Source organism: Microcaecilia unicolor, chromosome 3 (assembly GCF_901765095.1).
Source record: "Microcaecilia unicolor chromosome 3, aMicUni1.1, whole genome shotgun sequence".
In the NCBI taxonomy this organism is placed as follows: domain Eukaryota; kingdom Metazoa; phylum Chordata; class Amphibia; order Gymnophiona; family Siphonopidae; genus Microcaecilia; species Microcaecilia unicolor.
Window position 1 is genome coordinate 14478218 of NC_044033.1, and position 26577 is coordinate 14504794.

A 26577-nucleotide genomic window follows, 5' to 3' on the forward strand; every position below is an offset into this window, starting at 1 on the left:
GCGTCTTTAGTGTTTAACGCACGCCTGTTTTTAGCATGCACTAAAAACACCAGTACGCCTATGTAAAAGACCCTATTTGACTATTTGTAAACCACCTCAACAGCCCCCTCTAGGGTGGTATATCAGATTTTATTAAAAACTTGAACCTACGATCTCGTCAGAGGATTTCAGAATAGTGGTGCAAAGTAATGTGTTATCTAAATTGGACTACTGCAATGTGTTATATTTAGGCCTTCTAGTATAAAATCTTTACAAATTGTCCAGAATGCAGCAGCTTGTATCATTACAGGGTCTTCTCATTACCAGCCTATTTGTTTTAAAAGTATTCCCATGCAACTTCCTCGAGTGTCCCCTAGTCTTTGTACTTTGGAAACGAGTAAAAAAAAAATCGATTTACTTCTACTCGTTCTACACCACTCAGGATTTTGTAGACCTCAATCATGTCTCAATCGTGGAACCAAGCACAAAAGTGAATTCCTTCGCTGGATGCAAAAACTATGAGTAATCAGTTTTGTAGTTGTTTAACTAGTTATTTCACTGATATTGCCTGGGACCTGCATAAGCTCTGGTGGCCAGTGTACTTTGATTTCGCCCCAGATATTCCGCGTTTGCATCCAGACATGGCCTGGCACTGAGTATCCCTGGCTAATTAATTCTATCTGTGTTTAAAAAAACCTCCGACTGCCGCAGGCTGATTATCAACCGGAATAAAAACAATTCTATGAAATCAAAACAAATAACATTCACAATCTACATAAGAGCCTCAAAATCCAATTAATTACCCCAAATCCACCTATATCAAATATCAAACATATAAATGGCAAGTGACCGACTCACCTGCAAATGCGCAGTAGAGATTTCCCTCTCTGTCCCGCCCTCGCATCAAGACGTGATGACATCAGAGGGTGGAACAGAGAGGGAAACGGAGTCGGACTGTCGGACGCTGCCGCTGAAGCCTGCAAATGAACATCACGCGCACCTACCTCCACCCTCCCCCCCATCCCCGCTGCCGCTCCTGCCCCCCTCTGTATCGGGCCCCCTGCACTGACCTGACAGCGCCTCTCACCTCCGTGTGGAAGTGCTGCAGGCAGCAGCAGAGCGATCTGCTGCTGCCTGTAGCGCTTTCACACGGAGGTGAGAGGCGCTGTCAGGTCAGTGCAGGGGGCCCGGCACAGAGGGCGGCGAGGAGGGCTGCTGGAAATCTCACCCGTTTTAACAGGCTTAACGGCTAGTACTATATAAAAGTGAATGCACTCACTTGAATCCTCTCTTACTACAGCCAGAATTTTGCAGTAAAAATACATGCAAACATTTGAAAATACAAATACCTCTCTCGACCTAAGCATGCCCTGGAAATGCCTCAATGTGCCTGAAAGTATATATAGGCAATTTAAAGGTCATTCCAAAAACCACTCTACTACTAAACATTTCTAGAGCGCTACTAGGGTTACGCAGCGCTGTACAATTTCACAAAGGACAGTCCCTGCTCAAAGGAGCTTACAATCTAATAGATAAGAGTGAGACAAATATAGGACAATCAAGCCATTGTGACATCACTGATGAGGTTGGCTCTTAGGCATTGGTGGAATGAGGCATTATGACATCACAATGTCAGCTCTGGTTAAATCACTGCTTTGAGCCAAGTATAGGACAGTCAAGCCATTGTGACATCACTGATGAGGTTGGCTCTTAGGCATTGGTGGAATGAGGCATTATGACATCACAATCTCAGCTCTGGTTAAATCACTGCTATATGTAATACTACTACTACTACTTAACATTTCTAGAGCGCTACTAGGGTTACGCAGCGCTGTACAAAATAAACAAAGAAGGACAGTCCCTGCTCAAAGAGCTTACAATCTAATAGATAAGAGTGAGACAAATATAGGACAATCAAGCCATTGTGACATCACTGATGAGGTTGGCTCTTAGGCATTGGTGGAATGAGGCATTATGACATCACAATCTCAGCTCTGGTTAAATCACTGCTATATGTAATACTACTACTACTACTTAACATTTCTAGAGCGCTACTAGGGTTACGCAGCGCTGTACAAAATAAACAAAGAAGGACGGTCCCTGCTCAAAGGAGCTTACAATCTACTCTAGCAGTAGAATAGTGTCTATATTGGATGGGGGGAAAGTCTCAACCAGCTGTGGCAAAAATTACAATCGTTCATTGCACACAGTAAAAAGTCATCATAGACTAAAAAAAAAACCCCTTCTTCGTCTATCGAGTCTCTTTGCTATCTATTATTTCGTATTATTTTTTTAATTTTTTGTTTTTTCAAGAATCGAGCATCTTCCTGCATCAAGTTTTTCCAAGTCTCATTTGAATCAAAAAAAGATAACTTTAAATGAACTTATCTTGATATTATAGACTCCAGCTTGTATAATGATTCACATGCGTTCCCAACGGTCCCGTTTCGCGTTGCTTCCTCAGGGAACCACACCGCAGAGCATCATAGCTTACGATTGCTGTTTGTGCAGCGCTGCGTACGCCTTGTAGCACTATAGAAATGTTAAATAGTAGTAGTAGTAGTAGCAGGAGAACTTACTCTCTTCTGGGTTTTTTTAGTCATAAGTACATAAGTATTGCCATACTAGGAAAGACCAAAGGTCCATCAAGCCCAGCATCCTGTTTCCAACAGTGGCCAATCCAGGTCACAAGTACCTGGCAGAAACCTAAACAATAGTAACATTCCATGTAGAACCCCAAAGAGTAGCAAGATTCTAGAATTCTAAAGAATAGCAACATTCCATGCAGAATTTCAAATCGTAGCAACATTCCATTTGGAACCCCAAAGAATAGCAAGATTCCATTCAGAATCCCAAGTACATAAGTATTGCCATACTAGGAAAGACCAAAGGTCCATCAAGCCCAGCATCCTGTTTCCAACAGTGACCAATCCAGGTCAGAAGTACCTGGCAGAAACCTAAACAATAGTAACATTCCATGTAGAACCCCAAAGAGTAGCAAGATTCTAGAATTCTAAAGAATAGCAACATTCCATGCAGAATTTCAAATCGTAGCAACATTCCATTTGGAACCCCAAAGAATAGCAAGATTCCATTCAGAATCCCAAGTACATAAGTATTGCCATACTGGGAAAGACCAAAGGTCCATCAAGCCCAGCATCCTATTTCCAACAGTGGCCAATCCAGGTCACAAATACCCGGCAAGATCCCAAAAAAGTACAAAACATTTTATTCTGCTTATCCCAGAAATAGTGGATTTTCCCCAAGTCCATTTAATAACGGTCTATGGACTTTTCCTTTAGGAAGCCGTCCAAACCTTTTTAAAACTCCGCTAAGCTAACTGCCTTTACCACATTCTCTGACAACGAATTCTAGAGTTTAATTACACGTTGAGTGAAGAAACATTTTCTCCGATTTGTTTTAAATTGACTACATTGTAGCTTCATCGCATGCCCCCTAGTCCTAGTATTTTTGGAAAGCGTGAACTGACGCTTCACATCTACCCGTTGAACTCCACTCATTATTTTATAGACCACTATCATATCTCATCTCAGCCGCCTTTTCTCCAAGATGAAGAGCCCTAGCCGCTTTAGCCTTTCCTCATAGGGAAGTCATCCCTTCCCCTTTATCATTTTCATCGCCCTTCTCTGCACCTTTTCTAATTCTACTATATCTTTTTTGAGATGTGGCGAACAGAATTGATGACTTTTTACTGTGTGCAGTGAATGATTGTAAATTTTGCCACAGTTGGTTGAGACTTTTCCCCCATCCAATATAGACACTATTCTACTGCGAGAGTGGTTTTTGGAATTATCAGTATTGTTAAGCAGTAACATCGATTGGTGAGGTGTGTCAATTTACAGGTCAGCCAACCAATACCAATCCGAATAGGTGACTGTGAAAATGGTTAACCAGAGGATATTGTTTTGAAGATTTTTCATAGTCTTGTATTAATTTCTTTAACCAACTAACATTATAATACTGGTAAAGCAAACTTAGTTTTTCAGAAAAACGAAAGAAATATGGCAATGATGTCACTAGGCTTGAAAATTAGGAGCTCAGTAGTCGGTGCTAATTAACCGACTAGTGGGTCCTTTTACTAAGGTGTGCTGAAAAATGGCCCGCGCTAGTGTATTGAACGCACGCTGATCCATTTTTCAGCACGCCTGTAAAAAAAGGCCTCTTTTTGGGGGGCCGAAAATGGATGTGTGGCAAAATTGACTTAGTGGTAAGGTCTCATGCATTAACCAGGCGGTAATCGCCAGTGCACGTACCCTGCCGATGACCGCCTGGTTAGCGTCGCGCATTGGAAAAATCCGCGACCTAACTAACTTTTGGTGATAATTGAAGACCAGCCTGTTCCAAAAGGCATACCACAACGATACAGCCTAAATACCAGACAACGAAACTCAAGCCTGAACTAGATAAAACCCAACTCTCAATACTTGACTACCAAAGTCTACTCTACCACAAATGACCTTAAAAGCAATACCCCTCTATCTCTATTCCAAATATGAACTCTTTATACATGACTGTTTATTCTACTATGCCAATCATGATTTCTAATGTAATACCACTTGTATCTCTCACTCCGGAAATGGCGATCGCCACGCCGGACAATGTAAACCACATTGAGCCTGCAAATAGGTGGGAAAATGTGCGATACAAATGCAACAAATAAATAAATAAAAAGAGTGAAAGTGGGATTTGAACCTGGGTCCCTTGGTTTACAGTGCGCTGCACTAACCACTAGGCTGCCCCTCTGCTCTGCGTTGGTTTGACTTTATTTGTACCCACATTTTTAGTGTACCAAGCCCTTCACTCTGGAACGCTCTCCCACTATTTTACATCTAAAACAATCTTTTATTAAATTTAAATACGGTTTAGAAGCTTTTCTATTTAATGATGCTTTAAACAACCAGCCAGCGCTGAATATCGGCTTGGCCAGTTGTTTAAACTGGCCAAAATTTAACGGGCTATTCGTGGCATTGAATATCCGTTCTCACCCGCTGACCGTGGCAATTAGCCGGGCTGTCTCTCTCACGGTCTGATTATCAGCCCTTAGTTTGCAGATGTTCGGCGCTGAACAAACGCGGTCAGGCTCCACTCCTCCTCTGTCTTTGATCCCTTGTGCATAACCATTGATTTGGGTAACGGGCATCCCTGGTTCTGGGCAACCTACCTCCCTCCGATGCAATACACACAGTCTCTCCTTTCTGGGACCTACTTCCAAGCAAGTTCTTCCTCTTGTACAATCCAGGGTCGGTCTTAGGCAGGGGCATCAGGGGTGGTCGCACAGGCCTCGCTCTCCTAGGGGCCCTGCATCTCTGGCATGTCTGTTCTCCCGTCTCGGAACACCTCCCTGCTCCGTACCTTAATGTGCATCCACGTGTCAATAGAGAGCATCAGGCAGTGGCAGTGATTTTCATATTTTGTCAGCTGCCGAGCCCAGAGCCTTCCTCGCTGCTGTGTCCTGCCCCCTTTTGATGTCACTTCCTGCTTCCGTAAGGGCGGGATGAAGCAGTGAGGAGGCTCTGACAAAATATGAAAATTGCTGCCGCTGTCTACCGCTTTCTACTGAAACATGGTGGAGGAGTGGCCTAGTGGTTAGGGTGGTGGACTTTGGTCCTGGGGAACTGAGTTCGATTCCCACTTCAGGCACAGGCAGCTCCTTGTGACTCTGGGCAAATCACTTAACCCTCCATTGCCCCATGTAAGCCGCATTGAGCCTGCCATGAGTGGGAAAGCGCAGGGTACAAATGTAACAAAAAAAAGGTGTGAGGTGGGGTTTTGAGAGCTCTAAACCTCCTTTTAAACTGATAAATTATGGCTTATGGTGGCGGGGGCAGGGGGGCGGGCAAAGGCGTGGGGGGGGGGCCTGCTGAACTGGCCTGCACAGGGCCCCGCAATTGCTAAGACCGGCCCTGTAGTCCAGTTCCAAAATGGAGCTTCTCTCTGCAAGGTCCCGTCAGGTTTAGGCCACCCCTCTTACAGAATAGCAGGCAGAGGGGTGGGTAAAACTTCTGAGCTGATATACTCACTTCACACTGAGCGCAAACTAAAAAGGTTAAGGGATTCTACACGAAACAGAACATAAAAAAGGCCCCAAAGGCTGAGCCTTCACAAAGATTCCACTGTGGACTCCAATTCCATACAGTACCAAACCATACCATACGCTCTCTAAGGGCTCTTATTTATATAGGGCAGACAGTACTATTGCAGCCATTTCAGAGAGGGGAAGGTGCTCTAACTAGATAATATACATAAAAAAAACACGAACCACGGAGAGGTTCTATGATTGAGAAGCTTGTCCACCCTTAGAGACATAAATCACTTGTGTGTAGTCTCGCTTGGGTGAGTTAATACTCTGAGAACTCTCCACGTTCACTTATCAAATTATTTAACTACTAGTAAAAAAAAAGGCCCGTTTCTGACACAAATGAAACGGGCGCTAGCAAGGTTTTCCTCGGCTCCCCTGCAGCCACCCGTCCAGCGACCCTCCTCTCCCCCTACAGCCACCCATGTCCAGCGACCCCCTGCCTCCCCTGCAGCCACCCATGTCCAGCGACCCTCCTCTCTCCCCTGACCCCCTCCAACCACCCATGTCCAGCGACCCTCCTCTCTCCCCTGCCCCCCCTCCAGCCACCCATGTCCAGCGACCTTCCTCTGGACATGGATCAGCTGTGAGGCATGGTTCCCCCCCCCCCCCCCGGGTTCTGAATTTGACATCATAATGGCTACGGTGATGTCAGCCTGATCTATGGAGCCTAGCAGACCAACTCGGAATGAGCCATGGTCCCAGGCAAGTCAGAACGTTGGAGGTGAGAATTATGATATAGGATTTAGCTTTGAAGTGTAGGATCAATCTTCTATCTATATGTTGACTCCATTCTATAGTTCTCTGGTTCTTTTTTGGTATTTGATGATTCTTACCAGGGATTTACTCTGGGATCATTTTTTTTTTATTAGCTGGTCTAACTAGATAATGTACACCTCCTTTGTACTCTGCCTTGGTATGGTCCTGGCGGGGCAGTGAAGGACTTTGTATATGGTAACCAGGCTGAGCAGGCTTGAAGGCTTTGACTAAAAATGTTGAAGGAATCTTTGAGTCAGTCAAAAGAATTATATAGCACAGTTGGACAAATGGTGCCCGGGCCTCCCAGAACGACATTCAGCCAGTCTGTGTGCTGAAGATTTATCTAAATATTTTGCAAATAGAGCGATTAATTTGTATGCTATGACTGCTACCTTGTTGGTCCCCCGAGACTGGTTCTTCTCATTTATCACTGTTTAGAAGGCTTCGGTGGCATTTACACATGTAAATTACTGGATTACATATGCAAATGTGTATTACTGTAAGGAGCAATTTTAGAAAATGACACTCTGGTCAATATTTAAACTCCGCAGACAGCATTTTACTGTAAACAGCAGCCACAGAGTTAGCAAAATTACTCCCTCATAGCAGATGCTCTCCGAAGACAGCAGGATGGATGACGTCATTTGATTGTAACCACAGAAAGGCGATATATCAAATCTCTTCCCCTTTTCCTCGGTGTTCTTCTCAAAGTTTTTGGAAGCAGCCCACCATCTCTGCATAGGACCAGCTCAGCCTAGTATAGTGGCTGATGGGCAGCAGTGGCGTAGCCACAGGTGGGCCTCACCCAACAGTAGTACATGTCTAGCGGTAGCTGGTAGGGATCCCAAGCTTTGCCAGCAGATGACTCCCCCCCTGATGGTAATGAAAACGCTACTCTCCACGGTACCGGCACCTGCACATGCTCAGTTTTCAGCGCTTGCCTGCTGCAGACTGCCAAGGTGGAAAGAAGCGTTTTCCCGCCAGCTGAGATATTTTTCTGGTCGTATTGGGGGAGGGGGGGAGAACACTTGGTGCCCACCCACTTCTTGCTTAGGCCCACCCAAAAGCTGTTGTCTGGCTACGCCCCTGATGGGCAGGGCAGGGCAGTGTGAGAACATCTGCTACAGATCAGTAACTTTGCTTTTCCTGGAGGACAAACAGGTTGATATCTCCACGCCGATGGGAATCCCTAGGAACTACTACTACTACTTAACATTTCTAAAGCGCTACTAGGGTTACGCAGCGCTGTACAATCTAAAGGACAATTATGCAGTAAATCAAATGGGGCAGTTTAGGTTTCCAGAATAGAGGTAAAGGGTTATGTGCCGAAAGCTACGTTGAAGAGGTGGGCTTTAAGTAAGGATTTGAAGATGGGCAGGGAGGGGGCTTGGCGTATGGGCTCAGGAAGTTTATTATTTTATTTTTGTTACATTTGTACCCCGCGCTTTCCCACTCATGGCAGGCTCAATGCGGCTTACATGGGGCAATGGAGGGTTAAGTGACTTGCCCAGAGTCACAAGGAGCTGCCTGTGCCGGGAATCGAACTCAGTTCCTCAGGACCAAAGTCCACCACCCTAACCACTAGGCCACTCCTCCACTCCGAGCATGGGGTGAGGCAAGGCAGAAAGGGCGGAGCCTGGAGTTGGCGGTGGTGGAGAAGGGTACTGAAAGGAGGGATTTGTCTTGAGAGCAGAGGTTACGGGCAGGAACGTAAGGGGAGATGAGGGTAGAGAGGTAAGGAGGGGCTGCAGATCGAGTGCATTTGTAGGTTAGAAGGAGAAGCTTGAACTGTATGCGGTACCTGATCGGAAGCCAGTGAAGTGACCTGAGGAGAGGGGTGATGTGAGTATATCGGTTCAGGCGGAATATAAGACGTGCAGCAGAGTTCTGAACTGATTGAAGGGTGGATAGATGGTTGAGTGGGAGACCAGTGAGTAGTAGGTTGCAATAGTCAAGGCGAGAGGTAACGAGAGAGCGGATGAGGGTTCGGGTGGTCTGTTCAGAGAGAAACTAGGCTGTTTTAAATAAAAGAGGAAAAAGAAGAGACCTGCAACTAGCAAAGCCTAACAACCAAAAAGAGAATTGTTCTTGGGATTTTCTCTCTTTTGGGGGGGGGGGGGGGGGAACAGAAACAAATGAGCCTAGAGGGGTGGAGTTGGATTCTAGACCCCAAATAGATTTTGAAGAACTGTCTGACCAAACTGGCTATCGTGTCAGGAATCGTGTTCTAGACAGTAGTGAGAGCTGAATGTTTGAACTGAGTGTTTGTGTCACTACTCTGTAAATTGTGCAGCTCTGGAAATTTCCTCTATGAAGGCTGATCTCAAGGGCTATCAATGCGGCCATTGCTCAGATGTTATGAGCCGTGACATGACTCTCCAAGGTCAGAGCAGCCTGGGCATAGATCGGTGCAGTGGCGTAGGAAGGGGGGGCGGTGGGGCGGTCCGCCCTGGGTGCGCGCCGCTGGGGGGGTGTCGGCTCTGCTGGTTCACTACTCTCTCTGCCCCGGAACAGGTTACTTGCTACGGCACTGGATAGGTGATTCCCAAACCTGGTCCTAGAGACACCCCAGCCAGTCAGGTTTTCAGGATATCCACAATGAATATTCATGAGAGAGATTTACATGCACTGTCTCCACTGCATGCAAATCTCTCTCATGAATATTCATGATGGGTATCCTGAAAACCTGCCAGGCTGGGGTGCCTCCAAGGTGAGGTCTGGGAACCACTGGCATAGATAAAAGAAAATGCAATCTGTGAGGCAATTAGACAGAGTCCCCCTGATAGTGAGAGAAATGGTCATTTAACCCTACCCTCTGTTTTCTATCCAATAACCAATTCCTAATCCACAGAAGGACATTGCCTCCTATCCCATGACTTTTTAATTTTCTCAGGAGTCTCTCATGAGAAACTTTGTCAAAAGCTTTCTGAAAATCCAGATATACTACATCAACTGGCTCATATCAACCTGCTCACCTTTATCCATATGTTTATTTATACTTTCAAAGGAATGAAGCAAATTGACTTCCCTTGGCTGAACCCATGCTGACTCTGTCCCATTAAACCATGTTTGTCTATGAGTTCCGTAATTTTATTCTTTATAATAGTTTTCACTATTTTCCCCAGCACTAGTCAAACTTACCGGTCTAATTTCCGTGATCACCCCTGGAACCCTTTTTTTAAAAAATCGGCGTTTCATTGGCCACCCTCCAATCTTCAGGTACTACAGATGATTTTAACAACAGGTTACAGATCACTAACAAAAGATCAGCAATTTCATGTTTGAGTTCTTTTAGTACCCTGGGGTGTATGCCATCTGGTCCAGGTGATTTATCGTGCTTTACCTTGCTCATTATTATTGTTTTCTATTTGTGAATTATAAACAGCTGTACAGAATATTGTTCCTTTTTATATTCTACTAAAGATTTAAATATAAAATCATAAATGTTCGAGGATTGTGCAGATGGGGACAGAGCCCATGGGGATGGACACAGAGCCCACAGGGATGGGAACAAACTTTGTCCCCCTGTCATTCTCTATTTATCACCTCGTGCTGCATATGCTTGAACAATGTCACTCTAAAGGAAATTTGCCAGAAACTGGAAGCAGCCCAATAATGGGCCTAATGACACAAAGAAAATTGGATGGATGTCACTAAAAAGTAACTACTGTGAGCACTCTGGAGTGCTGTTGCGGGGAAAAGGGGATAGGGGTTCTTTCAGCCGTCAGCATCCCCGGTCATTTAGCCCAGCTAGGAGAGCGGTGCGCCCTCTAGGGGCCAAACTGACAGAGAAACTACACTCCCCAGAAGCCAGTGCAGGGTCAGCTGAAGTCCCAGGAGGGGGAGGGAGGAATGACTGATTGGGAGATGAGGTCTGATCCTGGAGATGGGGAACAGCTGGTGGAGCTTGGGGAGGAGGAGGAGTTGGATTGGAATAAAGAGGAGGTGGAAGGAGAAGGGGGAGAGGAGTGTATGGAAGTGTCATGTGGAAAATAGGACTGAACTTTGTCGGAAATAATGACTGTTAAGGATAAGTTGAAGTATCTGTGCTCAAGGAGGGATTGAACTATGTGACAATAATGACTGTTAATAATAAGCTAGACTATTCGTGCTGGAGGAACTGATGCAAGTCACAGCTAATACTGTGTTTAAAGAGCTTGAACAATAAAGCCTTGGATTTTTATAAGAGCTTTGAGTGTGTTAAAGTCTCTGGAAGCGGGTGGAGAAAGAAACTAAGGGCTATACTGACCCTGACCAAGGGAGGGAGAGACTGAGTGAGAGGAAGCCAGCCTGATCCAGGAGGTGTGCAGGAGAGCTCAGCTCATGAGAAGCAGCTGAAGCTAAGCAGGAACAGTCTTGGTCCCATCTGGAAGGGTGACCCGATTACACTACATAGACTAGATTCAGTAAGTTGTGCAACACTAGAGAACTAGAAAGAATTGTATGTTCTGTACAGTGCAAAATAAGGGCGACAGACATAAATTCTGAACACTGACATCATTAAACTGAAAATACAAAAATGTTTCCTACCTTTATACTTTTTTTTTTGTTACATTTGTACCCTGCGCTTTCCCACTCATGGCAGGCTCAATGCGGCTTACATGGGGCAATGGAGGGTTAAGTGACTTGCCCAGAGTCACAAGGAGCTGCCAGTGCCTGAAGTGGGAATCAAGCTCAGTTCCTCATGGCCGCGCAGGCTTCTGCTTCTGTGAGTCTGACGTCCTGCACGTACGTGCAGGACGTCAGACTCACAGAAGCAGAAGCCTGCGCAGCCTTCTACATGGAATGTTGCTAGTGGAATAGCAACATTCCATGTAGAATCTCCAATAGTAGCAACATTCCATGTAGAATCTCCAATAGTATCTATTTTATTTTTGTTACATTTGTACCCTGCGCTTTCCCACTCATGTCAGGCTCAATGCGGCTTACATGGGGCAATGGAGGGTTAAGTGACTTGCCCAGAGTCACAAGGAGCTGCCTGTGCCTGAAGTGGGAATCCAACTCAGTTCCTCAGTTCCTCAGGACCAAAGTCCACCACCCTAACCACTAGGCCACTCCTCCACTGTTGCTACTATTTGAGATTCTACATGGAATGTTGCTATTCCACTAGCAACATTCCATGTAGAAGGCTGTGCAGGCTTCTGTTTCTGTGAGTCTGACGTCCTGCACGTACGTGCAGGACGTCAGACTCACAGAAGCAGAAGCCTGCGCGGCCACATTGGTGATCTGCAAGGGCCGACTTCTACATGGAATGTTGCTATTCCACTAGCAACATTCCATGTAGAAGTCGGCCCTTGCAGATCACCAATGTGGCCGCGCAGGCTTCTGCTTCTGTGAGTCTGACGTCCTGCACGTACGTGCAGGACGTCAGACTCACAGAAACAGAAGCCTGCACAGCCTTCTACATGGAATGTTGCTAGTGGAATAGCAATTCCATGTAGAATCTCAAATAGTAGCAACATTCCATGTAGAATCTCCAATAGTAGTAACATTCCATGTAGAATCTCCAATAGTAGCAACATTCCATGTAGAATCTCCAATAGTATCTATTTTATTTTTGTTACATTTGTACCCTGCGCTTTCCCACTCATGGCAGGCTCAATGCGGCTTACATGGGGCAATGGAGGGTTAAGTGACTTGCCCAGAGTCACAAGGAGCTGCCTGTGCCTGAAGTGGGAATCCAACTCAGTTCCTCAGTTCCTCAGGACCAAAGTCCACCACCCTAACCACTAGGCCACTCCTCCACTGTTGCTACTATTTGAGATTCTACATGGAATGTTGCTATTCCACTAGCAACATTCCATGTAGAAGGCTGTGCAGGCTTCTGTTTCTGTGAGTCTGACGTCCTGCACGTACGTGCAGGACGTCAGACTCACAGAAGCAGAAGCCTGCGCGGCCACATTGGTGATCTGCAAGGGCCGACTTCTACATGGAATGTTGCTATTCCACTAGCAACATTCCATGTAGAAGTCGGCCCTTGCAGATCACCAATGTGGCCGCGCAGGCTTCTGCTTCTGTGAGTCTGACGTCCTGCACGTACGTGCAGGACGTCAGACTCACAGAAACAGAAGCCTGCACAGCCTTCTACATGGAATGTTGCTAGTGGAATAGCAATTCCATGTAGAATCTCAAATAGTAGCAACATTCCATGTAGAATCTCCAATAGTAGTAACATTCCATGTAGAATCTCCAATAGTAGCAACATTCCATGTAGAATCTCCAATAGTATCTATTTTATTTTTGTTACATTTGTACCCTGCGCTTTCCCACTCATGGCAGGCTCAATGCGGCTTACATGGGGCAATGGAGGGTTAAGTGACTTGCCCAGAGTCACAAGGAGCTGCCTGTGCCTGAAGTGGGAATCGAACTCAGTTCCTCAGTTCCCCAGGACCAAAGTCCACCACCCTAACCACTAGGCCACTCCTCCACTCCCAGAAGGGGGCCAACTCCTCCCGGGCACTCACTGAGGGGGTTACTCTTTCTTCCAAGTGGAGGGCTTACCCAGGAAAATCACTCACACAACCGATTGTCAACTTCAGCAAAAATGTTCTTTATTTTATTATTATTATTATTTATTGCATTTGTATCCCACATTTTCCCACCTTTTTGTAGACTCAATGTGGCTTACAATGTATCCTAATTGGTATATAATAGACTAGCCGTTGAGCCCGTAAAAACGGGCTGATATTGGGGTTTTCCTTCCCCCTCCCCGCGAGGTCGCCACCGCTACCGTACCCCCCCCCCCCCCCCCACCCCCGGAGTTGCCACCATCCCTCCACCCGGCCCGGGCCCTCTCTTCGTTATTCAACTTACAGCAGCGGCAAAACAGCAGCAAGCAGCTCAGCTTCAGCTCCCGTTGGCCTTCCTTCCCTGCCTGTGCCTCGCCCTCGTGTGACGTCACGTCGGCGAGGGCGGGGCACAGGCAGGGAAGGAAGGCCGACGGGAGCTGAAGCTGAGCTGCTTGCTGCTGTTTCGGCGCTGCTGTAAGTTGAATAACGAAGAGAGGGCCTGGGCCGGGTGAAGGGGGGGTGGTGGCGACTCCGGGGGTGGGGGGGCGGTAGCGGCTACCTTGGGGGGGGGAGTGGTAGCGACGTCAGCGGTTCCCTCCCTCCCCTTCAGCGCAGTTTCGCTCTCTGTCCCGCCCCCCTTCCCCCGTCATCACGTCTTGACACGGGGGCGGGACAGAGAGGGAAGTCTCTACTGCGCATTTGCAGGTGAGTCGGTCACTTGCCATTTATAGGTTTGATAGGTAGATGACAATTAGTGTTACATAAAGACCACGATTAACATAATAGAAATTTAAACAAGCAGATATAGGAAAAAGACAGTTCTGATTATAGGTAAGGTGGAGATGTGTTACATTTACAATTGCTGATCTTTGTGGTAAGCCTTGTTGAAGAGGGGGGGGGGTCTTCAGAGATTTGCGAAAGTTAGTTAGTTCATAAATAGTTTTCAAGTTGCGCGGCAATGCGTGCCATGACTGTGTACTCAGGTAAGAAAAGTTTGACGCATGCGTTAGTTTGTATTTTAGATCTTTACAGTTGGGGACGTGAAGATTGCGGAATGTGCGGGATGATCTTTTAGCGTTTCTGGGTGGCAAGTCTACCAGGTCTGACATGTAGGCTGGGGCATCTCCTTGAATGATTTTATGAACTATAGTACATATTTTCTCATACTTAATTCAGCAGTCAGCAATCAGAAGCAAAAAAACAAGCAGAGTGCAGCTAGCAAGACAAAAAGAGAAGGATTAGAAGTAGGAGCTAGGAGAAAGTTTAGCTTCCCAAATTTTCACCTAGAACTCCCTCAGACCTATGTGCTTGTTTCCCTTTTAATACTATATCTGTCCCACCCCTCCCCACAAAAGTTCCTTTCTGTCCCTGCCTCCACCTTCTGGCTGTTTGTAGTTAGCTAGCACAGTGGCATAGCCAAGGGTGGGCCCGGGTGGGCCCAGGCCCACCCAGTAGCAGCACACCTATGAAGTGTCTGGCAGGGATCCCCAAGCCCCAACAGCCGAAAAAACCCAACAACTGGCCTTCCTGCATACCAGCCTTCCCTCTAATGTATTCCCGCCTATGCAGAAACAGGATGTTGCATCAGAGGGAGGGCTGTGGGGCCAACATGAGCAGTGTGTATTAGTCGCTGCTCGCTGCCAGTGAAAATCTGCTGTTTAAAAGGTATGGGGGGAGGGGGATGTTTGAGAGACCATATGGCATGCAGGTGAGAGAGGGAGAGACCAAATCACTGGTGGGACATGGCGGAGGTCTTCTGCCCACCCATCTTGGGCTCAGGCCCACCCAAAATTGGGTGTCTGGCTACACCCTTAGCATATCCTGTCTCCAATGGTCAGAACTTCCCTTTCTATAACAAACGGAAGCAAGCTAAAATAGGCGTTTACAGCTATTTTCTACCATTTGCAATGCTCAGGGTGCCCCACCCTTTCTTCACAAGCAGCAGCTGCTATACTGGTCACATACGCTATTTGAGGTCATTTTTTTCTCATGTCTCTGGTATGGTTGACCACACCAGGTCTGCACTGAATCTCCTATCTGATTCTTCTTAGTTATTGGACTGACCGCCCTCTAACAATAACATAGTCTGGTGATTTTATTATTCCAATCATCTTGTTCTCAATCTTTGTTTCTGCTTTCCTCTGTCTGTGCTTGTAACTCTGTTTCCAGAGCTTCCTTTCCATTTTTGCAGTTTCTTTTCTAACCTGCTGCCCTGTCTGTTTGGTTTTGATCTTTCACATTCAGCTTTCTTCAATTTCTCTACCTCCTTCTCAAATCTATTTTGTTTTCCCTCTCTCTTCCCTTCATGTGCAGCCTATCTCCCATTTTCTTTTCCCTTCCACACATGTGCAGACTGTCTCCCCTTCCCTCCCACACATGTGCAGCCTGTCTCCCCTCTCCCTCAGGCCTAATCTCTTCTCCTACTTTCCTCCCCCACCCTTTGGGCCTCTGTCTCCACTACAATTCCTTGCATCGCCGTCAGCTTTTAAAACAGACCTTCCTCTGGCCATTACCAAGCTTTCCCTCTGCCATGTCCCTCCTGCACAGCAAAAGGAAGTTGGGTCAGAGGAAGACATCTTGGGCTGGCCAGAGGAAGGCCTATTCTAATAACTGCCAGCAACTGTAAAGTTTGAAGATCGCAGCGGACAGGAGAGAGACCCGAGGGGTGGGAGGAAGAAGATCATAGGCATCGCGAAACTTGCCGGGTTATTTAGAGGGTATTTCCAGACTCCTCCTGGCACACCAGTTAAAAATGCTGCTCTTAACCCTCTAGTCCTAGAGGTTACAGGTTCTGTATTCCTGTGTGCATCCTCTGAACACTCTAGTCCTACAGGTGGCAAGCTCTCTATCCCTATATCCATTCCCTGTAGGGACAGGCTGTCATTTGCAGCAATATAGAAAAAGTCAACAATATATATTACTAGTAAAAAAGGCCCATTTCTGACACAAATGAAACGGGCACTAGCAAGATTTTCCTTGGAGTGTGTATGTTTGAGAGAGTGTATGTGAGAGTGACTGTGTGTGAGAAAGAGAGTGAGTGTGTGTGTGTGTGTGAGAGAGAGTGAATGTGCGAGTGTGTGTGTGTGTGAGAGAGAGTGTGTCTGTGAGAGAGAGAGTGTGTGTGTGAGAATGAGAGTGTGTGCAAGTGAGTATGTGAGACACAGTGTGTGAGAGAGTGTGTTTCACACAGATACAGTGTGTGCGAGAGAGAGAGTGTGTGTGTGAGACACAGACTCTCTGTGAGACTGAGTGTATGAGACCAAGAAAGTGTGTGAGTGACTGTGTGACACATAGAAAGTGAATGTGATACAGTGTGAGACATAGAGTGTGTGAGAGACAGCGTGTGAGAGTGAGAGAGAGAAAGACATTGACTGTGAGAGTGTGTGTGACAGAGATACCTCCCCCCTCTCTCTGGTGTCAGGCCCCCCTCCCTCTCTCTGGTGTGTGAGCGTTACTGTGCAGGACGCTGAGCTCTGGCTGTGCTTCAAGGAACTGACCAATCCTATTTAATAGAATGCACCTCCAACATTCTGAAGCCCAGAAACCTCGTGTGGTTGGTCACTTCTGCTTGTGACGAACCCGGAAGTAGGTGATGTCAATTCAGGAGATGGATACAGAGAGCAGGAATGCTTCAGCCATGTAGCCAGCTTCAGAATGTTGGAGGTGCCTTTTATTATATAGGAAAGGAACTGACCAATCCTATTTAATAGAATGCACCTCCAACATTCTGAAGCCGAGAAACCTCGTGTGGTTGGTCACTTCTGCTTGTGACGAACCCGGAAGTAGGTGATGTCAATTCAGGAGATGGATACAGAGAGCAGGAATGCCTCAGCCATGCAGTCAGCTTCAGAACGTTGGAGGTGCCTTTTATTATACAGGATTACATTTCTTTGAAGGGGGTGAACAAACATGTGGATAAAGGTGAGCTGGTCAGTATTGTGTATCTGAATTTTCAAAAGGCGTTTGACAAAGTACCTCATGAAAGACTCCAGAGGGACTTGGAGAGTCATGGGATAGTGTTCTATTGTGGATTAAAAACTGGTTAAAAGATAGATAACAGAGAGTAGGATTAAATGATCAGTATTACTGTGGCTCACCTACGCTACGTTATTTCTATAACAGAACAAAATTAAATGGCATAAATATTCTGAACATTTACATGCATTCGTAAGCAGATCTTTTGTAGTCTGTTTGGGACAAACGCTGCTCCCTAAGAAACGTGTGTTGATTGCCTTTACGCTCTGAATAATCGTTACTTTTTCTGGCTCTTTTTCCTCCCCGCCTCCTGTCATTAGAAGAGAAGAAAAAGCACCGACCGCAACAGTATCCAATAATGACCTTATACCCTTTCTTCCTTCTGTGTTTCAGAAGCCGCCAGAGGAACAGCTCTTATCCCTGTCCATCATCTACACCGTTGGATACGCCCTTTCTTTCTCGGCACTTGTCATAGCAACGGTTATCTTACTTGGATTCAGGTGAGTGCAGTGTGTTTTACAAAAAAGGCAAAACTTTTCATTTAACCCTTCAGCAATATCTCTCACAAATACATCCAGCAGAATCTGCCCCTGAGACACTCCACTGCTCACCTTCCTTTCCTCCAAGCGGATTCCATTTACCACCACCCTCTGTTGCCTGTCGGTCAACCAGTTTCCAATCCAGTTTACCATTTTCGGTTCTAAAATCAGCCCTCTCGGCTTATTCAAGAGTCTTCTGTGAGGAGCCGTATCAAAGGCTTTACTGAAATCCAAGTAGATTACATCTAGTGTATGCCCTTTATTCATTTCTTTGGTCACCCATTGAGGCAGGGCTGGCCCTAGGGTTTCTAGCGCCCTCCTGCAGTCTATTAGTCGGCGCCCCTACCCATCCAGGGACGGGATCACTATGGCTCCGCCCCCACAGTAGACACACCCCTTTCACCAGCCATGGCATCATTGAAAATATTACACCAGTATAGAAGAAAAATAACTTAGCACACAGACCAGGAATTAGGAGAACAGACAGTCTTGCCAACTCTGAAAGACAATGTGTTATCAAAATTTCAGAATCTAACAAACAGATCCCTATTCAGACACTTGGCCTTGCAGTCACACATGTAGAACAGAGATAGCCCCTCTTCAAATTCTTCAAAAATGAACCTGAAATCCTAAGAAGTTAGACTCTGCATGCAGCTCAATAGCCTTCCCATCGAGCACAGCTTAGGATCTAGCTAGGACAGACTTAATCAGCATAAACTAACATATTCTACAATCTGAGTTGGACAGACTAACAGGAGTTACTGAAGTGGGAATGAGAGATAGGTGATGGTTAGGAATTGAAAGCAGGCATCTAGCCCTCCTGTCCTGTGAGTTGCTGTGTTGGGGGTGGGGGTGGAAAAGGGTAGGTCAGGTGCAGCACTAAACAGCAGTCTCTGACAAAACAAGGGTCCAGGCTCTGCTGTGCTGTCTCTGAGCCCTCTCTGGGCTGGATTCCAGCTCCTGGTTTCACTCTCAATCCCAATGTGTTGAAGGGGTGGCTGCAGAGAATACTATGCTGCTGCTTACAGTGCTTACCTCCTGAGTTCAGCCAGGCATAGTGAGTGCCTGTGCTGGAGCCTCCTCAGGCTTTACTTCTTGCCCTGAAGCCCCTTGTCACCAGGGGGGGGCAGGGGGCAGAGGTTAGCTGAGCTCCCACAAGTTATTTCGGAGCCAGATTCAGTTGGAGCAGTGGCATCCTCTGACAAACACAAGGAGGATATTTCTCTGCTTGGGAGGGGGGAGGGGACGGGACGCTTTGGAGCCAGACCGAGATGAGCTGCAGAGATTAGATACTGAAAAACAAATGCCTCAGCAGAGCTTGCTGGCGCCCTTGAAGGCAGGCGCCCCCCTGCAGTGCTTACCCTGCTTACCGGGTTTGACCGGCCCTGCATTGAGGGGCATAATCGAACGACGCTGGCCATCTATTTGGCCGGCGCCGTACAGAGCAGTCCCGAACCGTATTATCGAAAAAGATGGCTGGCCATCTTTCGTTTCGATAATATGGTTGGGGCCGGCCAAATGTCAAAGATAGACAGGTTTGAGATGGCCGGCATCAGTTTTTACCGATAATGGAAACTAATGCCGGCGATGTCAAACCCAGCCAAATCCAAGGCATTTGGTCGTGGGAGGAGCCAGCATTTGTAGTGCACTGGTCCCCCTGACATGCCAGGACACCAACCGGGCACCCTAGGGGGCATTGCAGTGGACTTCAAAAATAGCTCCCAGGTGCATAGCTCCCTTACCTTGGGTGCTGAGCCCCCCATATCCCCCCAAAACCCACTCCCCACAACTGTACACCACTATCATAGCCCTTAGGGATGAAGGGGGGCACCTACATGTGGGTACAGTGGGTTTTGGGGGTTTTTAGAGGGCTTAACATTTACCACCACAAGTGTAACAGGTAGGGGGGGATGGGCCTGGGTCTGCCTGCCTGAAGTGCACTGCAGTACCCACCAGGGGCGTATCTGGAATCCGGCGGTAGGGGGGGCCACAGCCAGAGAGGGGGGGCACATTTTTGCCTCCCTCCCCCCCCCCCGCCGCCGCCGCCGCCTCTCTCCACCCCCTCCCCGCCGTCAACCCTCCCCCGCTGCTTACTTTTGCTGGCGCCGAGGTCCGACCCGCAATCTCCGTTTTTCGTCTTCCTCCGTGGCCATGCTTCCAGGAAGTAACGCTGCAGTGCTGATTCGTTGAATCCAGTTCGACGTCTGACGTCAGACGCCGAACTGGATTCAACGAATCAGCACTGCAGCATTACTTCCTGGAAGCATGGCCACGGAGGAAGACGAAAAACGGAGATTGCGGGTCGGACCTCGGCGCCAGCAAAAGTAAGCAGCGGGGGAGGGTTGACGGCGGGGAGGGGGGCCCAGGCCCCTGTGGCCCCACGCAGATACGCCCCTGGTACCCACTAAATACTGTGCCAGGGACCTGCATACTGCTGTCAGGGAGTTGGGTATGACATTTGAGGCTGGCATAGAGGCTGGCAAAAAATTTTTTTTAGGGTGGGAGGGGGTTGGTGACCACTGGGGGAGTAAGGGGAGTTGGGACACCTTTTTGAAGCTTGGTCCTGAAGAATAGGGACCAAGTGAAGCCAGCGAAATGCTCGTCAGGGCCGGCTTTCTTTTTTTCATTATCAGGTGAAGCCACGCCTCTGTCCTGCCCCCATCCCGCCTTCTCTACCCTACCGACACGCCCCCTTGAAGTTTGGCTGGCTCCGCGACGGAAAGCAGTTGGCGCCGGCCAAAATCGGCTTTCGATTATACCGATTTGGCCGGGTTCAGGAGATCGCCGGCCATCTCCCGATTTGTGTCGGAAGATGGCCGTCGATCTCCTTCGAAAATAAGCTGGCCAGTCAATTAGATTCGTTTGGCAGGATTTTCCTTTGGAAAAGCCACATTGCCTCGGATCCTGCAACCCGCTGGATTCTAGAAAGTTAACTATCTTTTCTTTCAGCAATGCGAGGTTTACAGGCCTGTAGTTTCCCTCTTCCTCCCTGTCTCCGCTTTTTTTAAAGAGGGACATCTGCTCTTCTCCAATCTCAAGGAACCTCTCCCATCCAGTGGCGTAGCCACAGGTGGGCTTGGGTGGGCCAAGGCCCACCCATTTGTGGCTCAGGCCCACCCAACCGTAGCACATGTTTAGTGGTAACTGGTGGGAATCCCAAGCTATGTAAGCTGAAGATTTCCCCCTGATGGTAACAAAAACGCTACTGTCCATGACACCGGCACCTGCGCATGCTCAGTTTTCAGTGCATTCCTGCTGCCAAGGTGGAAAGAAGCGTTTTCCCACCAGCTGAGATTTTTTTTTTTTTTTGGAGAGGGGGAGAACACTTGGTGCCCACCCAGTTCTTGCCTAGGCCCACCCAAAATCTGTTGTCTGGCTACGCCTCTGCTCCCATCTCTGAAAAATCTATTAAATATATCCCTAAGAGGTGCCACCAAGATCTCTCTGACCCCCCTCAGTATCCTGGGATGTATCCCATCCAGCTGCATAGCTTTGTCCATGTATAGAATGTTTGTACGTTTGGGAAGCTCGCCAGGTGCCCTTGGCCTGGATTGGCCGCTGTCATGGACAGGATGCTGGGCTCGATGGACCCTTGGTCTTTTCCCAGTGTGGCATTACTTATGTACTTACGTACCTTCAGATTTTCAAGTTGTTTATTTCCCAGATATACTCTCAGCAGCCAACCATGGTTCTTCTCCAGGATTTTCTTCTGCGAACACCGAAGAGAAGTATTTAATTAGCACGTTTGCTTTATCTTCACCACTCTCCACATAGCCATTCTCAACATCTTTCAGTCTTCCAATTCCATTCCTCAGTAATTTTTATTTATTTATTTTTTATTTATTTACTGCATTTGTATCCCACATTTTCCCACCTATTTGCAGGCTCAATGTGGCTTACATTGTTCCGACATGGTGATCGCCAATCCGGAGTAAGAAATACAAGAGGTGTTACATAAAGATCATGAATGACGGTAATAGATTATGGTATAAAGAGTTCATATTCAGAATAAGAGAGAGAACGGTATTCCATTCATAGGATGGGTTGTTGGAGTATGTCTTGATGAGGACATAGTAGATTCAAATTTGGAATGGGAGATAAGATGACATAGCTTGAGGAAGACTGCTCCTAGGGGAGGTGGGAGAGTATGGGAGAATACTTGGCCTGCGGTCTTCAAAGAACATCTACCACAAGTGAAGTGAGTAACTTCACTTTCTCCAAGAACAAGCAGGCCAGGGGTATTCTCACAGGTGGGAATCCCTAGCTACCAGACTCACTGAAAACAACAGTGCTTGGACAATAGGGACTCGAAACATTGAGACCTCAAAGTCAATTAGCCTTAAACTATTTGGTTGTGAAGGTGCAGTATGGAACAGAACAAAATTAGGCCTAGGAGGGTGGAGTTGGCTTCTAGACACCAAACAAATTCACTATCTGGCCGAACTGGCTGTCGGTATCCTGCTCAAGGCACTAGTGAGATGTGAATGTGTGGACTGAAGACAACATCGCAGCCTTGCAAATCTCCTCGATGGAGGCTGACCTCAAGTGGGCTACCGATATTATGAACCGTGACATGACCCTCAAGACTCAGTCCAGCCTGGTGCATAAGCGAAGGAGATGCAATCTGTTAGCCGATTGGAAAGTGTGAGTTTGCTGATGGCTACCCCCCATCCTGTTTGGATCTAAAGAAGCAAAAAGGTGGGTGAACTGTCTATGGGCTTTATTCCACTACATATAGAAGGTTAAGGCTCACTTGCAATTTAATATATGCAGTGCACGTTTGCCAGGATAGGCATGAGGTTTTGGGCATAGGCGCCCCGTATAAGAGGCTTGGGGAGGTTAAGCCTTCCCAGCCCAGCTGTGACCTTCCCCACCTGCTTTCTTCTCAAATGTGGCCCCACCGGTACAGCCAAGAGCAAATTGTATCTTCCACCTCCGCCCCCTGGCTGAGCCCGCCCTCAACTCCCCGACAGCCCTCCATTCCGTTCCTGACGCAGCCGCCCTGCGTTTAAACCTGTTATTTTAAGTTGCAGCTGCAGCTCGAGTCCAGTCTTTTCCTTCCCGCTCAGTGTCCCGCCTTCCTGTGATGAGGTATTTCCTGTTTCTGCGAGGGCGGGACATTGAGCAGGAAGGGAAAGGCTGGAGCCTGGAGGCGAGCCACCATTGCAACTTAAAATAAAAGGAACTTCCTGCCCTTCTTCTGGCCGATGTAGTCAAGTCTGTTCAACCAGGGCAGGAGGGGCAGGGTTCTTCTAGCATAGTCAATTGTTTCCTGAATTATGGGGAGAAGGGTGCCCAGGGAAACCATCCTGAACTTTTCTTTGACCAAATATCAGTTCAGGGACTTTAGGTCTAGGATGGGACAAAATCCTCCCATCTTCTTGGTTACTAGGAAGTACCTGGAATAGAACCCTGCCCCTCCTGCCCTGGTTGAACAGACTTGACTACATCGGCCAGAAGAAGGGCAGGAAGTTTCCCTAGAATAACCTGCTCATGCTGAGTGCTGAGAAAAGACATTCGTGGAGGACAATTTGGAGGTGTTAATTGCCAATTGAGAGTGTACCCTGCTTGGACCATTTGGAGAACCCACTGGTTGAAGGTTGCAAGGGTCCACCTTTCTTGGAAAGCATTCAGCCTTCTCTCTACTGGCAGGTCATCTGGAATGGATACTTTGATAGTTGCTATGCTCTCCTGGAGCCAGTCAAAAGCTTGCCCCCTTTTTTGCCTGGGGAGCAGGTTGTGACTTCCATGAATGTTGCTGGCAGGCCTGAGGGCACTGAGACTGGGACTGCTGTTGAGTATGGATGGAAGAGGTAAACCTACATATTTGAGAGTAATAGGAACTTCTTTGAGACCTGCCAGTGAACCTCCTAGTAGTAAAGGCTGTAGGAGGTCACCAGGAGAGGGACTGGATGGTCTATTCCTGTGGGAATGTCTTCAAAGTCTAACATACTATGAGCCAAGGGCTGCAAGTATATATTGTGTAGAGCTGGTAGTCCTGGATGTGGGAGACTAGCATCCAGGCCTGATAAACCTTCCTCCCAAAAAAGACTAGGTCTCTCTGCTTGGGGGTGCCGAGGCATGAGACCTGGAACTCCTAGCCCTTTCAACAGTAGATTTGACCACCAAGGAGTGGTGTGGCAGCTGGGCCTTCTCGAATCCAGGAGCCTTCTGGATCTCTTACATGGAATCCACCTTCTTGGGTGCCACTTGTACAGAGAGGGGGGTCTCCTAGTTCATCATCTGTGCATCCCAAAGAATCTTGTGCAGAGGGACTGTCACAACATCTCTGGGTGAAGAATCAAAATCCAGGACCTGAAACAACTCAGCCCTAGGTTCGTCCTTTGTTTCCAACTTAAAGGGAATCGCTTCTACCAATTTTCTTGACATAAAGGGTGAAGGAGAGAGGCTTAGGTGGAGACTTTCTTCTTTCATCAGCTGGAGATGGTCTGAGGGTGTGCTTTACAACCCCTCCTCTGAGAGGTCATCTAGCTCTTCCTCAGACTCCCATGACTAGTCTGTCAGACTCATTGAAATAGTCCTTGGACTTCTGAGGATGCACCTGTCTCAAGTGACTGGAAGAAAGTCCAGGCTTCGGGGCTAGGCGCTGAGGTTCCTGCTCAAGTCTCGACTTCAAGAAAGCTTCCTCTCCTGCGGTTGTGTTACCATGCACAGAGAGTCACCACCATCGATGCCTCTCGAGGCAATGGAGTCAAAGACCGCTCCACAGGTGAAACAAGGGCCTCAAGTTCGGAGTGACCGAGTGCTGCGGCTGGTGCAAGTGCCCTCAATGCATGAGCACTTTCTAGGCATCAGTAAGGCTGGATCAGAAGCAGGGTCCCAGCTGCATGGGGGCTGAGGTAATGGCACCAGGATAATAGATGGGGAGTAGTCCTCACAGCACCAATGCTTTCGAATGCTGGCGATGCCGATGTCCCAGAGCTCCTGGCGCCCTGCGTCGAAGGGGATCGATATCAATGCTTCTTGGCCTTCGCCCGATGCCTGACATCAGGGGTCCCTTGGTGCCCATGAGGACGGTGTCGAACCTACACATGTCCTCAATGTTAGGTCCAATGCAGATCAGTCCTGGGGCCTGCTAGCTGAGAGAGGTGGAGACCTCCTCAATGCCGGCGCACTCCCAGCGTTGGACACCTGCTTTCCCTCGGAGAATCCATTTACTCCTGGGTTGTTTGATTTTTTTTTTTTTTTTTTTTTTTGGAAGTGGGGATGAACAGGCTTCCTATTGAATTACGGGCGAGGCTTCTTTTATTCCCTCAGCAGAGAACTGGAGACATCTGAGGCGAGCTTTAAGTCTCCAAATTGATTCCCTAGAATTAAGGCGCTGCAACTATTTCACATAATAATGTCATTTTGATTAATTGATGCGATATAGAGAAGTTATTTTTAAAAAGGCAAAATCACAGAGAAAGCTAATTGAAGGGAATGCTCTATGGATTAGGCAAACTACGTAAGAAAATCGGCCCTGGGGTGAGTTTCTTAAACATGCAAGACCTGTAGACCGTGTACAGACTGGAAGCAATCCCTAATCCCTTATTTATTAAAAGCCAGTGCAGAAAATAGAGAAGCCAGAGACTTTACAGTTCAGTGTTTAGCAGTTTATCAATAGATTAGAGCCCTGTTCTCTGTTGAGAAGGCAAGGCAGAAATGGAATTTTTTTTGTTTGTGCAGGCAAATCACAATAAAAGCAACACAGACAGCAGAATATCTGAAAAATATATTAAAAAAGAAGCCAGAAATTGCTTAGCTGAGGGGGAATCTGGTATCTGCAGTGAGCCACAGCACATGTATGTGAAAACAGCTTCCCTGTGATTTAAGCCTTTAAGAACCGCAGTATTCAAATCAAAACTAAACGATTGCTTTTTCTTCAATAGCTGCTGATTGATATTCCCGGTTTCCACCTCGACAAAAGCCCTGTAGGGCTGAATCTTCTTTCCCTTTTGCAAAGAGCGTTCCGTCGTTTTATCTGTCATCTCTCTCTTAATGCAACTTTTCTGCTCATTAACTCCAATTCTAAATTTCCTCTTGGTTTTACTGATATAAATTAAATCGCAAGGGCAAATCACTGAACAGAACACTTTCTCATCGTTGCAATTAAGAAAACCATTAAAGAACATATTCCAGATCGGAAAAACCCTTTTATATTTAATGAAACCTCACAAACAGGATAAGTCGCACATTTGAAATGTCCTCTCTCTCTTCCCTTATCTCTTCTGCAATTTGTAGAAGGGGCTACAATGTACTTAATGTTTCTCCCCCCTGGTAAATGCTGTAGTAAATTTTTTTTTTTTGGCTGCAAAACACTCTAAGCTTTGTAAAATTTGTCAATTTTGTCTTGATGACTTTTATAATTTCAAGGCATAAGTGAATCTGTCACTGCTGCTTTTTATTTTATTCCTTTATAAGTCTATCCTTTTTCAGATAAACATACCATATTTAAATGAGATTAAATGAGATGCTTATCTAGATATTAATTTGGAGATGTTTAAATTAGTGTTTTGTTATGGCAAGGATGGAGTGGCCTAGTGGTTAGGGTGGTGGACTTTGGTCCTGAGGAACTGAGTTCAATTCTCGGCACAGGCAGCTCCTTGTGATTCTGGGCAAGTCACTTAACCCTCCATTGCCCCATGTAAGCCGCATTGAGCCTGCCATGAGTGGGAAAGCGCAGGGTACAAATGTAACAAAAATAAAATAGATACTA

General features: G+C 47.0%; 1 protein-coding gene across 1 annotated transcript in view; it reads left to right on the forward strand.

The window, feature by feature from the left end:
- LOC115467384 (glucagon-like peptide 1 receptor) overlaps positions 1 to 26577 on the forward strand; it is a 166154-nt gene that overhangs the window by 28533 nt on the left and 111044 nt on the right. The window contains 1 exon segment of the mRNA XM_030199257.1: positions 17716 to 17819. Within this exon segment, the coding sequence (XP_030055117.1) occupies positions 17716 to 17819 (104 nt within the window).